The sequence below is a fragment of the Nyctibius grandis genome, chromosome 5 (genome assembly GCF_013368605.1).
Source record: "Nyctibius grandis isolate bNycGra1 chromosome 5, bNycGra1.pri, whole genome shotgun sequence".
NCBI lineage: Eukaryota > Metazoa > Chordata > Aves > Nyctibiiformes > Nyctibiidae > Nyctibius > Nyctibius grandis.
The window spans coordinates 58,504,424-58,517,215 of record NC_090662.1 but is presented as its reverse complement, the minus strand read 5'-3'; the positions used below and the strand labels follow the sequence as shown (position 1 = coordinate 58,517,215).

The following is a 12,792-nucleotide window of genomic DNA, read 5'->3' as shown; positions in this document are numbered from 1 at the left end:
AAGCATTACTGAAGTTCACATTATACAATGCTGTCCAGACTTACTGTAACATTTAAAGGCCACAAAGGTTTTTCTACTATGAATTGTGCACAACATATAATAATTCACTCATATCAGGCATCGTAATCAGCAACGTCAACACAGAACAACAAAAACTCAGCAGCGTGACACAAGAACAGCTGGCATTTAAAAGCTGGCTATTCAGACTTTATTCAAGCCTGTCCAAATTAACTTTAGTCTTTTAACTTCTGTAAGAAAAAGCATCTCCTCCTGTAGTGCATCCATTAAACCCCATTTTGTGCATTTTGTGGCATTGGTTTTGAGTGGCTAACATCCCAGTCAATCCCAGTTCCCAGAATCCAGGCATTATTCTATATTAGAACTGACATGAAAGCATGTGTGGGTTTGGGATTTTCCTAGTGACAGTTACCAACAAGTTTAGACATTGCCTTTACCTCTGAGTCATTCTGATAGATCAGCCTCACATTTGTTAAAACATCTAGAGCAGCAGCTGGACAGCCTAATAGTTCTTTTCCTGAGTTACATTTGAGAATAACTTCTGGGGCACATTCATCATCCTACATTATTGCAAATCTATGTTCATATTTGAGGAAACACAGTATTTCACATCACCAACTCTTTAATACAAATGTAGACTTGAAAGAGACTATAAATGCCTGTTCCGCTTCAAGCAAATTCTTCAGGACTCCAGGCTTAAGATAAGGTAGAGAAAAGAAAAGTCTATTCCTTTTTCTTGGGAAGAGGCAGGCACAATCCTCATGAATGCAAGAATTTTACAAATATTGCCAAAATAGGTGGAGAAAGGAAAGAGCAATGCTCTTCCTTGCTCATTTTGACTTGCAAAGCAAATCCATAGGAAACTACATTCTTTTAACTGTTTGTTCAGCAGTTACAGTCTTTCTCTGTTATGTTAATGGTTATTAAGTTAGCCTCAGACATGCTTTCTGGGCTCTTCTGAGATGTGGTGGCATCCTCACTGTTCTCTGTTTGACCCTGGCTGTCATAGTCACAATCTGGTTCCTTGTTTTAACTTTGACCTGTTTCTTAGCACTGCATTTTGTCATTTTAGAAAGACTGTCCCTTTCAAATAGCATTAGGTTAATCCATTCAACTGAAAGAATTTTTAGCACCTCTAGGTGCTGTTGCTGGAGGTGGTCACACATATCAGCATGTTTAGTAAGACAGCAATAAACTTACTGGGCCTGAAGCCTGTTTGGTAAGTCTGGATTCAGTGTAACTTAAAAAAAAATCTGCTTTGTAAACTTCAGTTGAAATTTTAAGTTTTCCATTCAGTGAGGAGATTGTTTTCTCACCAAAGCATTTTCCTTAAAAGTGTTAGTAGATGTCTAAGATACATATTGCTGATCTAATGGCTTCTGGTGTTAGTCTTGATTTTTGATTATGCAATTTGAGTAAATGTGTTCTGTCTAGTTTCAGCAGTTCATCAAGTTTCATGTAACAGAAAGGAATTAATATTACTATATATTGCTGAAGTGGCTTCTCATTTAAATATCTGGATTCATTCATTAGCCAAGATGAGGCAGCAAGAGGGAAGACCATACTTATTCAAACAGTTCTGAATTTTGTTTGTAGCATCGTCTAACTTTGGAAGAGAGTAGCTCAAACTTGGGGTGACCACTAATTTACAGACATCTAAGACAAAAACAGGTAAAAGAATATCAAATTAGAGTCAATGGTAATGGGCAAAGAAATGTCCCTGTTGATTGTTAGATTCATTTGGTTTTGAAGTCTCCTGTAGAAAGTCTTTCAATGGCTAGGTTATCAGAGGTTAATCTCTGCAAGTTAGAAGACATGAATTTGATATTTCAGGACAAATGATGTAATTGCTTCTCCAGGACTTCATCGGCAGCAGCAAGGACTGTGTTCAGATTTTAAAAGAGTTGTTTAAAAGCTCCTGTACCTAGCCTCCATCCACCAACTTAGGAAAATTAAACTCAGCTTCCAGGTACGCAGTGAGCCAATTTTCTCAACCTGCAAATAAGTATCAATCAACTTAACATACAATAATATTGTTACTCATGAGAGAAAAGAAGTCTCACAAAGATGACGGGCATACAGAACTGGATTTCTAATGTACAGAAGTAACTAGGTCATAGTCTTCATCACTGACTTCTCTGTGAGACAGCTGTTAGGCCAGCTGGTTGCACCACTCTTCTGCAGAAACACCTCATTCACTGCTCAAGACTGTGAAACCTTGTCATGTACCAATGCTCTATTCAAGCTGCTTCCTTGTTCCAGTACTCTCTGCCACTGGCTAACTGCAGTGTTGCTAATAGTTGCTGTTACTTCCACTCTCAGGTGTGCGTGCAGCGTGGAAATCCAACACAATCCTCTTGCATTCATGAGACTTGCACAGATTCTTCTGTCTTTTAGCCCACAGAAGACTTCTTAGCAGTCTCTCCACTCCATAGCATTTGGGAGACTCAAGTCTTCCGCTCTTGCTGTAGTCTGTAATTTCTGTACCACAAAGCTGGAAGCTACGGCGTCTTTTTAGGGTGATCATGCACACTGGGCATGCTTAGGCATCCCTAGCTGTTCTGGACTTGCACATGCCATCACGATTACAAACCTTCCTCATCTCATTGTATGCTTCCTTCAGTAAAATTGTCTCCCAAATATAATCAGACGTTATTAATAAATGTGTTTCATGCTTGTTCACCGACCCCTTTCAGTTTCTCCTTCTCTTCCCCAGAGGTAAAAAATTGCTTCTCTTTTTTAACTGCTTCCCTCTGGAACTCTTGAGGTCTGGAGGAGAAGGACAGAGAGAAATATTTTTGCTTTAGCTCTCACTTACTGACCTTAAATTGAGTTGTGCAAACGCAGCCTGCATTCTGATATGTTCAGAATCCAAGTAACTTTCATAGAATGGATTTAATGAATAAGAGTACAAATGAGCTAACAAATGCAATGTTTTTAAACCATATACATTAATAGCCTAGTTTTAAGGAAGCTGAGCATCTGCAGGATGATTTGAACTGCTCTGATGAGAGTTGTATGTCTCCACACTTCTGATCAAGTCGCAATGGGCTTTCCACATTGTTTTTTACTATAGCTATATTTCATGCTGAGAGGCACACTAATAATGCCTAACGTCCATTTGGGAAGATGCCATAACCATGTCTACCGTGACCAATAAATACTCATGTACCTTCCTATTCATTTTGCTTTCAGGGGCCTTCAAGCCAGCCTGTTTTGATCTTGTGCCATATATTTAGAAAAGCTCCAAAGTTGAAATTCACATCAAAATGAGGGAACTGTCTTCAAGGCTTCTGTTTGTACAGTTACTCATAACATCATGGGACGCTATCCACAAAGAATGTCCTTCTTTGTTTAAAACTTTGCATCTTTTTCCTGTGTTAGAGAAACTTTACAGAGTAGAGAGCGGCAAAGGAGTGAAACCTTTCCGACCAGACCTGACCTTGGAAACAGTGGGAGAAAGAGAGATGGAAGTAAGCTAATAATTAACTAAGGCATTTTCTGGGTGAAGGGTGGAAGTCCTGGCCAAACTAGAGCTCATGATCATGGGAGGATGAAAGCTATGCACATTTTACGCCAAATGCCCTAACCTCATGGGAAAAAACGGTATTCTATAGTTGTTACCAGTGAATTGAAATACAATTCATGAAAATTGTTTCACTGGAAAGAAATGGACATTTATCTGGTGCCACTCTTCTGACCTATTTCAGATATCTTTAAGAGGGGATGATTCACATCTCAAATATCCCTTTCTCCACTGATTATATAGCCCCTAAGGCTCCTTGCTCAGGTGAAAATGTCTGTTTTGTAGACATCCACATATTCAGCAATGAACCCCATTCTTTTTGGCTGAATCACCAGTTTCAGAAAAATCCCAAACTGAGGATATTGGAAATATAATTACCACAGCATTTACCTCCATGTCAATAACTGTATCTGGCACCAGCGGCAAGACTGGATCCATTTACTTGCTTCCCATTTATGTATTGCAAATTTAAGTTAAGATCATGTCACTAGTCACCACAGAGTTAAGTTTAAGATGCCTGCAATGAGTGTCCTAACCATAGGTTCAAACCAGTTAGTCACACATTTTAATATGTTGCTGGTCAAGAGTAACTGGAAATTCCCTAATGAACTAGTACTGTTTAGCACCATTATCCTTCTGTATCCATTACTCAGGTGGACTTTCCTTAAATTTTTGTTTGAAGGTGTATACACTAGTGAAGAGCTGCTGGGAGGAAGATCCAGAGAAAAGGCCTGACTTTAAGAAAATTGAGAGTACTCTGGCTAAAATATTCAGGTGAGTGGCAGGGGCTCCATTTTTTAAGATGCTCCAAACTCCTCTTAAGTGTTAGAAAGCTCATATTTTTAAGTATGTAAGCTGATGTGATTATGAATCAGTCAGTGGAAAAACTGAGTGTCTTCACTTAGATCCTCTTTTATTCTTTGGCAGAAAAGTAGGTGAACACGTGTGTATGTGTACGTGCATGTGTGTACATGAGCATCTATGCATGTACTAGCTGAGTGAGGGTAAGATAATCACCATACCTCAAATTGGTACACTGTAAAAGTAGCAAGCTGGATAATTAGAGATTTAAACTATTCAGGTAATTCACCCCCATCTCCATTAAGAGTTGGATAGTGACTCATTTCATCTAAGTTTCGGGAAATGAATGCACATAAATGTTTGGAGGATGATTAGAAAGTTTGGATAAGCTGGGTTGTGCCATAAATGAGTTTGGATGGTCCCAAATTAAGCTGACTAGAAGTGTTGGGTTGTAACTCACCAGAACTATTAATTACAGGGTTTTGTTGGTATAAAGTTGTGGGATAATAAGGGCCATAGCTGGATAAACCCTGTGGGGTTATACAGGCCTTTCACCTGGCCAATGCTGCATTGTTTCTACAGAGTGTCATCTGAATTAATTATTTCAATGTCCAAAGAGTGAGCTTTTAATCACTTCTCTTGGGAAATTGCTCCCCAGTTTTTAAAGCTCTCCTCATCCATAAACCCCAACAGTACTCATATCATTTTACACTTTACATGGGCAGAAGGACAACTGCACGATGCATAACTGAATATATCAATTGAATAATCTTACTGCAGCTGAATAGAAAGATGTCCTGGTTCAGCTCCTAAGCCTCCAGCCTACAAAAGCAAAGAGGTTGCCTCTTGCCACATGCAACACAGTGTTCTCCTCATGAGGGGTCTAAGATGGTGCATCCTTGACATAAAGATTTATTTAAAGTCAGAGTGGTTTTAAAGTCCAATTGGGTACCATACTAATCTGATTCTTTCAGTCAGCCTAGCCCCATCTACTTTCAGACTGCTTTGGTGAGTGCAGGCTGCCCAGACAAACAGGGATTATGAGTGGCTTGTGTTACCGTACTTCTGCTTCCAGGAGTTAGCAGGTTGGAGTCTGCAGGATCTTGTAAGCAAAACTAGCCCAGGGGCTGCTAATTGTTCCATTGAATTGTTCTGTCTTCTACACAGGCAGCCCCAAATTGTCTTAGTCCTTCTGGCTGAAGTCCCCATCTAAACGTTATATGCAAGTTTCTACCTGCTATCTTTACCTTCCTCTCAGGATTCGAGCTTGTCAGTTACTTTTTACAAATGAATGTTCATGGATTACCCAAGGTAACCTGGAGTTGACCATATTAGCAGGGCTAGGTGATTTAAGGATGCTTTAAGAATTACCACCTCCAAGTGACAAGCATGGATCACAGACTTTCAATTAATATACATAAGCCCTCCAAGCAAGAAAAAGAATTATGCACTTGAGGCACTTTGCATTCTAACTACATGGAAGTCAAACACTGGAGAAGTTTTCCTCTTTTTTTGCCTCTTTTTTTGCCTCTCTCAACAATGTGCTTCCATCAACCTTTCTTGTTGGCTCCTGTGTATTTCTGGTATTTGCAGTAACTACCATGGCCAGACCAATGAAAGCTACATGGATACCCTGATCCGGCGTCTACAGCTGTATTCCCGCAACCTGGAGCACCTGGTGGAGGAAAGGACAGAGCTATACAAAGCAGAGCGAGACAGAGCAGACAGGCTTAATTTCATGTTACTTCCAAGGTAACTGGCCAGGAGGATTTTCACTGGCATTTTATTTACATATATTACCTGATTCTTGGAGACTGAGGGTTAGGATTAATATTAATCTTCTATTTCCTTCCCCTCTAATCTGATCCTGCTAGGGAGGAAAGAATAAGCATCTGTCCCTGAGGTCTTCACCTCAAGTGGAATTTCATGCCAAGATGGTACCGGGACCCATTATCTTCCCCAACCTCTCTTCATGCACAGGATTCCCCTTTCCATCACAAACCTCTTTTTCACTGCCTTCCTGGGAACACTAAATCTACAGTGATCCCACATCACAGGGCTCTGTTCTGCTCCAGCACCTTGTTAGGTAGAAGGAGTGTCTCCAGCTGGAGAGCAGAAGTGCACTCCAACTTCAGGCTGGGGTTTAGCAATGCAACAGAGGGGCTGAGGCGGGCTGGGCCAGACTGGGCTAGATGAATGCTTCAGAGTGTGGTATAGGACAAGTATTGTCGATATTATAATATTGGTAATACCAGTAATTTTGGTGTTGCATACATTTGGAATAGTACAACTATCCTGGTATGTCATTACTAGTTTCAGGGGTATTTAAGGAGTCAGGGTACTGATTTTTTGACTCGTCTTAAAAAAAAAAACCATAGTGTCTGTTCAATACTGTTTTGGGGAATATTTGAAATGATCTGGCTGTGTAGACCATGTGACAAGGAATCCATGTTTCCTTCCACTCTTTGTTGCCCTACCACTCTATTATTGTCTCATTGTAGACGGAACACAGCATTGTGCAACACCTATAATTTTCTGGGTTTCTTTCAGTTATTCTCCTCTAATATCTCCACTAGGAATAGATATTTTCCTGGATTTAGAAATGCAAGAAAATGAAGGTCACTCTGAATAGATATTAATTGTCATGGTATTGAATTTTTGCTCCATAAAATTATCAGAGTATGATATCTCATCTGAAATCAGGATGAGGTGATGTAATTATCAGGATGAAATTACTTCTGTGCTGGGGAAACAGAAAAATATGTCTGTTCTTACTTACTGTGTGGGTAGAATGTAGGTCTACGTGTCAGAAGATTCAGAATTTCAGTTTTAAATTTGACTCAATATTCCTATTTCTGACCTTAGCCAAGAAGCTGAGTTTCCTGTGCCTCAGCTTCCTCAAGGCATTAACACACTTGGATTCTGTAAGGCTGTAGCACATTAATTAACATTATTAAGTGCTTTGAGGTCCCTGTCTGAAAGGCATCTAAAATGCAATCACAGTGGCAGTTTTCAGCAAACTATTTGATATTTCCTACACAGAAAGCAATGATGTGGTTGGGTTGCATGGAAAAATACCTTTAATATTAAACACAGACTACTCATCTGTCTTCCTGCCTTCTCTATTTCCACAGGCCAGTAGTAAAGTCTTTGAAGGAGACTGGCCTGGTAGAGCCAGAGCTATTTGAAGAAGTCACTATCTACTTCAGTGACATTGTTGGCTTCACCACACTCTGCAAATACAGCACCCCTATGGAGGTGGTAGATATGCTGAATGATATCTACAAGAACTTCGACCATATTCTTGACCATCATGACGTTTACAAGGTGATTAGCTCCACACTTTTATTCAGTTAACAATCAGGGGACACAAAAATCAAACTGGATGATGTGGTGGATTTGGGAATCTACCTTCTAAGCAGAGACAAGAGAGAAAAACAGGTCACGATTACCTCATTTCAATATGCTTTCAGTGTGCCTGCTTATACCAAATTTTCTATATTAGGTGGCCACAGATTCATTAACTGGAATGCTGGGTACAGCTATAAACACTCATATACCAAAAAGGTGTCAGCTACCTTAAACTAATCATTCCCGCTGTCCAGGGAAGAAATGATTAACTATGAACAAGAGGATCTGATAAAACCTTTCTGTTTTTAACTAAATATATATTTTGTTATGTCAGCAGGTAGTGAGTTCTAATTTTGTTTCCACAGGTGGAGACCATTGGTGATGCTTACATGGTGGTTAGTGGTTTACCAAAGCGGAATGGCAACCGGCATGCAGTAGACATCTCCATGATGGCCCTGGACATCCTCAGCTTCATGGGATCTTTTGAACTGAGACATCTGCCGGGTCTGCCTGTTTGGATTCGCATTGGAATTCACTCTGGTACGCAGTAGTGGTAGATCAACAATGACAATGTTGCTGCCTTGTTTTTGAACAGAATAGACATCCATAGAAGATCTGGTAGTACATCATACACAACTGCTCTCCTCATGAAGAATCAGGTTGAAAACAATGTACCTGGAGGAAGAGCAACAGAAGTAAATAAGCCATGGGTTTACTCCTCCGTAGTGAAATAGCCCCTACCCATTCATTCATAGCTTAAGTCAGTAGCTAGGAAGAGCAACTGCCTTTGTTCCTGGTATGATTAAGCCAGTTGTATCAAATAAGCCTTCGCAGATCGCTCCCTCCTGACCAAAGTAGAGAGCAGCCATGGCCAGATATGCTTGTCTAGCCACAAAATGTAGGCCTGTATTTTGTGCTTTTGGAGGCAAAAGTTCTGACAAACCTATGTGGGAATTCATGTTTTAATTAACCTATAAAAATAATTTTTCTCACAGGGGAACTGCAGATAGCTCAATCAGATGGCTCCCGAGTATTTCGGGAAATTTTATCTTTTCATTTTTGTTTGTTTCAACAACCACCTGAACACCAGCTCCCAGGGGAGGAACATACCAGTGAAAGCGACTGAGGCACTGGGAAACCTTTGAGGCAGCACTATGCACCCCTCCATAATGAAGCTTATTTTCTTTTCCTCTTGCTTCCAAAACTGACAGTAACTGTATTTTTTTCTGCACAAAAAATGTGTTTAAATACAATTAACACTGTGCAGCCATGTCCTTTTTGAGCTCTTATCGGATTAAGCAAGACAAACAGAGCTAGGCTTGGTTTGGAGTGGAAGGGGAGACCACCAGATATTTTGGGAAGTGAGTGTCGTGGCTTAACCCCAACTGGCAATTAAGAACTGCACAGCCACTCGCGCACTCCCCTCGCCCCCCTGGTCGGATGGGGAGGAGAACTGAAAAAAAGAAAGTACAACTCGTGGGTTGAGATAAAGACAGTTTAATAGGACAGCAAAGGAAGAGAAAAAAAGAATAATAATAATGATAATATAATAATATATGAAAAGAGTGATGCATAGTGTAATTGCTCACCACCCGCTGACCGATGTCCATCCTGTTCCTGAGCAGAGATCGCTGCCCCCTGACCAGATCCACCCAGCTTTATATGCTGAGCATGATGTCATATGGTATGGAATATCCCTTTGGCCAGTTTGGGTCAGCTGTCCTGGCTATGCCCCCTCCCAGCTTCTTGTGCACCCCCAGCCTACTTGCTGGCAAGGCATGAGAAGCTGAAAAGTCCTTGACTTGGTGCTTAGCAACAACTAAAACATCAGTGTGTTATCAACATTATTCTCATACTAAATCCAAAACACAGTACTATACCAGCTACTAGGAAGAAAATTAACTCTATCCCAGCCAAAATCAGGACAGTGAGGTACGGAGTATTGTCATCAGTGAGGAATGCAGAGCTCCAGCAGGTACTGGGCTGCTCTGCAACAGTGAGACACCTTCCAAACAAACAGTGTCTTGATCACCTTTTTTTCCTTCTCTGCATCCCAATTCTAGGTCCATGTGCGGCTGGTGTGGTTGGAATAAAAATGCCTCGCTACTGTTTGTTTGGAGATACAGTGAACACAGCTTCGCGGATGGAATCCACAGGCTTGCGTAAGGATTTAATTTTAGCTGTCAGTGTAACAGGACCAAAGGCTACTGGTTAGTTTATGACTGAAGTGTCTGTTTTCAGCTGAGAACAACTTATTATCTGCTCGCAAAAGTTTTAAAGATTAAGAAGCCCCATTTGTTTTGATTACCAATTGTTTCACTGTCCTGCTGGGCAATGAATTATTGTTCCGTGTTCAGGTTTCAGTGCTAGTAATGGGGAGTACATAGGCTGGTTCCCTGGCTGAGTTCCTCTGGAAGATACGATACTTCTGTGTCCGGGACTTAATTTTACTCCATGAATGGTAGACTTCAGGTTGACCTAGAATTGTGTTACAGCTCTGTTGTGTAAATACGCTGACTGTATATTTTAAGTTGAAGCAATTATGTCTTCAACTTCACCATTAGGGAACTGTGCCAAGAGCCAGCTTGTCTTCCTTCTGCCCAGTGTCTTCACATGACTATTCTCTGTATAGGACACCCCCAACTTTTCTTTTCCCTTTTGGCATCTAAATACTACAGATACCACGGTCACCTGTACTTCAGATCAGTGGCTGTACCAGCTATTCCTCCCTAGATACAATGCTATGTAGTGTAGTCAGACTTGTCATACAGCAGTGTATTTCATTCTCATTTAATTTGACTCTCAGAATTTATGTCGATAATAATTGGAGGAGCTTCTGCTATAGCACCAGTTTTCACATATACTTAATATGATTATGTGGTACATTTCCAGATTGAGCTTTTGTTGTGTCTTTATTTTCTAGCTTTAAGGATTCATGCAAGTGGTTCCACTATTAACATCCTGAAAAGAACAGACTGCCAATTCCAGTATGAAGTGAGAGGAGAAACGTACTTGAAGGTAACCTTTACCATGTGCATGCATGGACACAGAGAAGAGGGATAGTATAAAAGTATATATAGCTGAGAGTACCCTGCAACTTAATTAGCAGCTGGGGAACAAGGGTTACAGATCAGTTGGTGTCACAGGCTCTAGTGGTTGAAGGCACTTCTATAAAGACAATCTAAGCAATGAAGAGCTCCCTAAGTCACAAATTAAAGCAGAATAAAGATGTGGTGAATAAATGAAACTTACCATTTGTAACAGAAAATTGTGGAGTGAATCAATCTGATGGAAGGGAAGCTGAATGTATTGTCAATGTGCTCATGCTCTGATATCTGTCTATCTACCAATCCATTTATTTCAGTCTATTACACTTGGCAGGTGTCTGTACTTGGGAGCTGATGGCAGGCATCACAGCTCACCTCTCCCATGGTGTGTGTTTCAGGTTATGGAACAAGGGAGCAGGTGTGCAGCTGCATCTCCCCCGTTATTATTCTCACATCTAATTTTTAATCCTTTGCTGTGAGCATCAGTTACTGAAAACAAGCAAAGGCAAACACAGCAATGTGCAATACAGTATTATTTAAGTAAATTAACTACAGGAAATTGCATTTTAATCCGTAAATTTTGTTTTCTTTGTCATACATATTTAGGGTAGAGGAACAGAGATTACCTACTGGTTGACGGGTACCGAGGACAAGAAATACAATCTCCCAACACCTCCTTCTGTGTAAGATGGTCTTTATATGTGAAAAGGGAAGAGAAATTCCCAGTCTTTGTGCTTTAGCCTTCACTGTTCCTCCCTGGCACTTGTGGGTTTTTTTATACCACTCAACTCGCCTTCAGTAGTTAGAAGCTTAACAGCGTATGTGCATATAAACATGTGTAAATGTTCATGACATGGGACTATGTGTGTGCTGAAGATTATTTGTATATATAAGCACTTAACAGGTTTATTTCCTTGGAAGGGAAATAAGACTTACAGGACTAGTTGCTGATGTGGTAAATGCAAGAGATGGACAGAAAAATGAAAAACATTACTGTTCCCAAAACTTTAGTCCTAATGGCACCTGTGTGTGACAGTACAGTGAGAAGATAACTGCAACTGAACGTGCAGCTCTCTGTAATACCATGTTATGCCTGTAAGCTCTTATGGGGGAATTTGTAGGAGGAATGAAACTTGAGGATTTCGAGCAGTGTTCTGCTAAAAGAAGCAGACAAAGTTACCGTAGTATTGCACAGGCATAAAGTCTTTAAAAATTGAACAAAATCTTACTTTCTAATACATAAATGATAAGTTATCAAGAAAAAATATGAGGTTGATGTCCTGGAACTGAGCTATCATTTTGCATTAGTATTGAAGAAAATACAGCAATAGCAGAAGTGTTGTTTTTGAGAAACTATGCAAAATTGAAGTCAGGATAACTGGTTGCATTTATTTCATGTGTATTTTGCATATAGGTACTGCATTATTTTCTGCAAACTCACTAAATGTGGAAGTTCCTCACTTTCTCCTCTTAACTCCTGTATACAGTTACTCTTTACTAAGTGGGGATTTGCTGCCATCTGCTTTAAAATGACAGTGTTTCAGTACAACTTGAAGCAATTATATAAAGTACAAGTGTTTGTCTCTGGGCTGAGCAGGAAATTACTCTTTTGTAAACTCAGAACTCCTTTTTTGAATTAACATGATCAGTGGAGACTATCACAATTATTGAATTGGCAATTCTTGTGGAATTCAACTATTGAAAGTACCCATTGATCTGGATTATTGTGGTCAGTGATGTTCTTGTTCTTTCTTCCTCATATAGTCTGTGACTGATAAAATTGCCCCTTAAAATTGTCCTATGTGGGGTACTCCAGCAAAAGCCAGACACACTGAAGAAATTTATGACAAGGTGGCAACTCTGTTACTGAAGGCCACCTGAGTGAATAGTGAATTGCTGGCACCAGTAACAGTGTTGAGAGCTAAAATCTATTTTGATTTGGAGTTAATCTAATTAATGTCTTCCTTCTAATGCAAATGATGCTGAATTTTGTTTAATGTCAATAATGACACAGCTATAGACCTCCTGTGTATAGACAGTGAGCCGTAC

The 12,792-nt window shown here is 40.1% G+C and overlaps 1 protein-coding gene across 1 annotated transcript in view; it reads left to right on the top strand.

Annotated features, from left to right (window-relative positions):
* The window catches only part of GUCY2C (guanylate cyclase 2C), a 46,775-nt gene that overhangs the window by 33,604 nt on the left and 379 nt on the right, over nt 1-12,792 (top strand). Inside the window, exons 19-26 of the mRNA XM_068401677.1 lie at nt 3,403-3,491; nt 4,227-4,318; nt 5,939-6,097; nt 7,480-7,672; nt 8,062-8,236; nt 9,760-9,858; nt 10,620-10,714; nt 11,350-11,426. Coding sequence (XP_068257778.1) covers nt 3,403-3,491; nt 4,227-4,318; nt 5,939-6,097; nt 7,480-7,672; nt 8,062-8,236; nt 9,760-9,858; nt 10,620-10,714; nt 11,350-11,426 — 979 coding nt within the window. The remainder of the gene's footprint in view (nt 1-3,402; nt 3,492-4,226; nt 4,319-5,938; nt 6,098-7,479; nt 7,673-8,061; nt 8,237-9,759; nt 9,859-10,619; nt 10,715-11,349; nt 11,427-12,792) is intronic.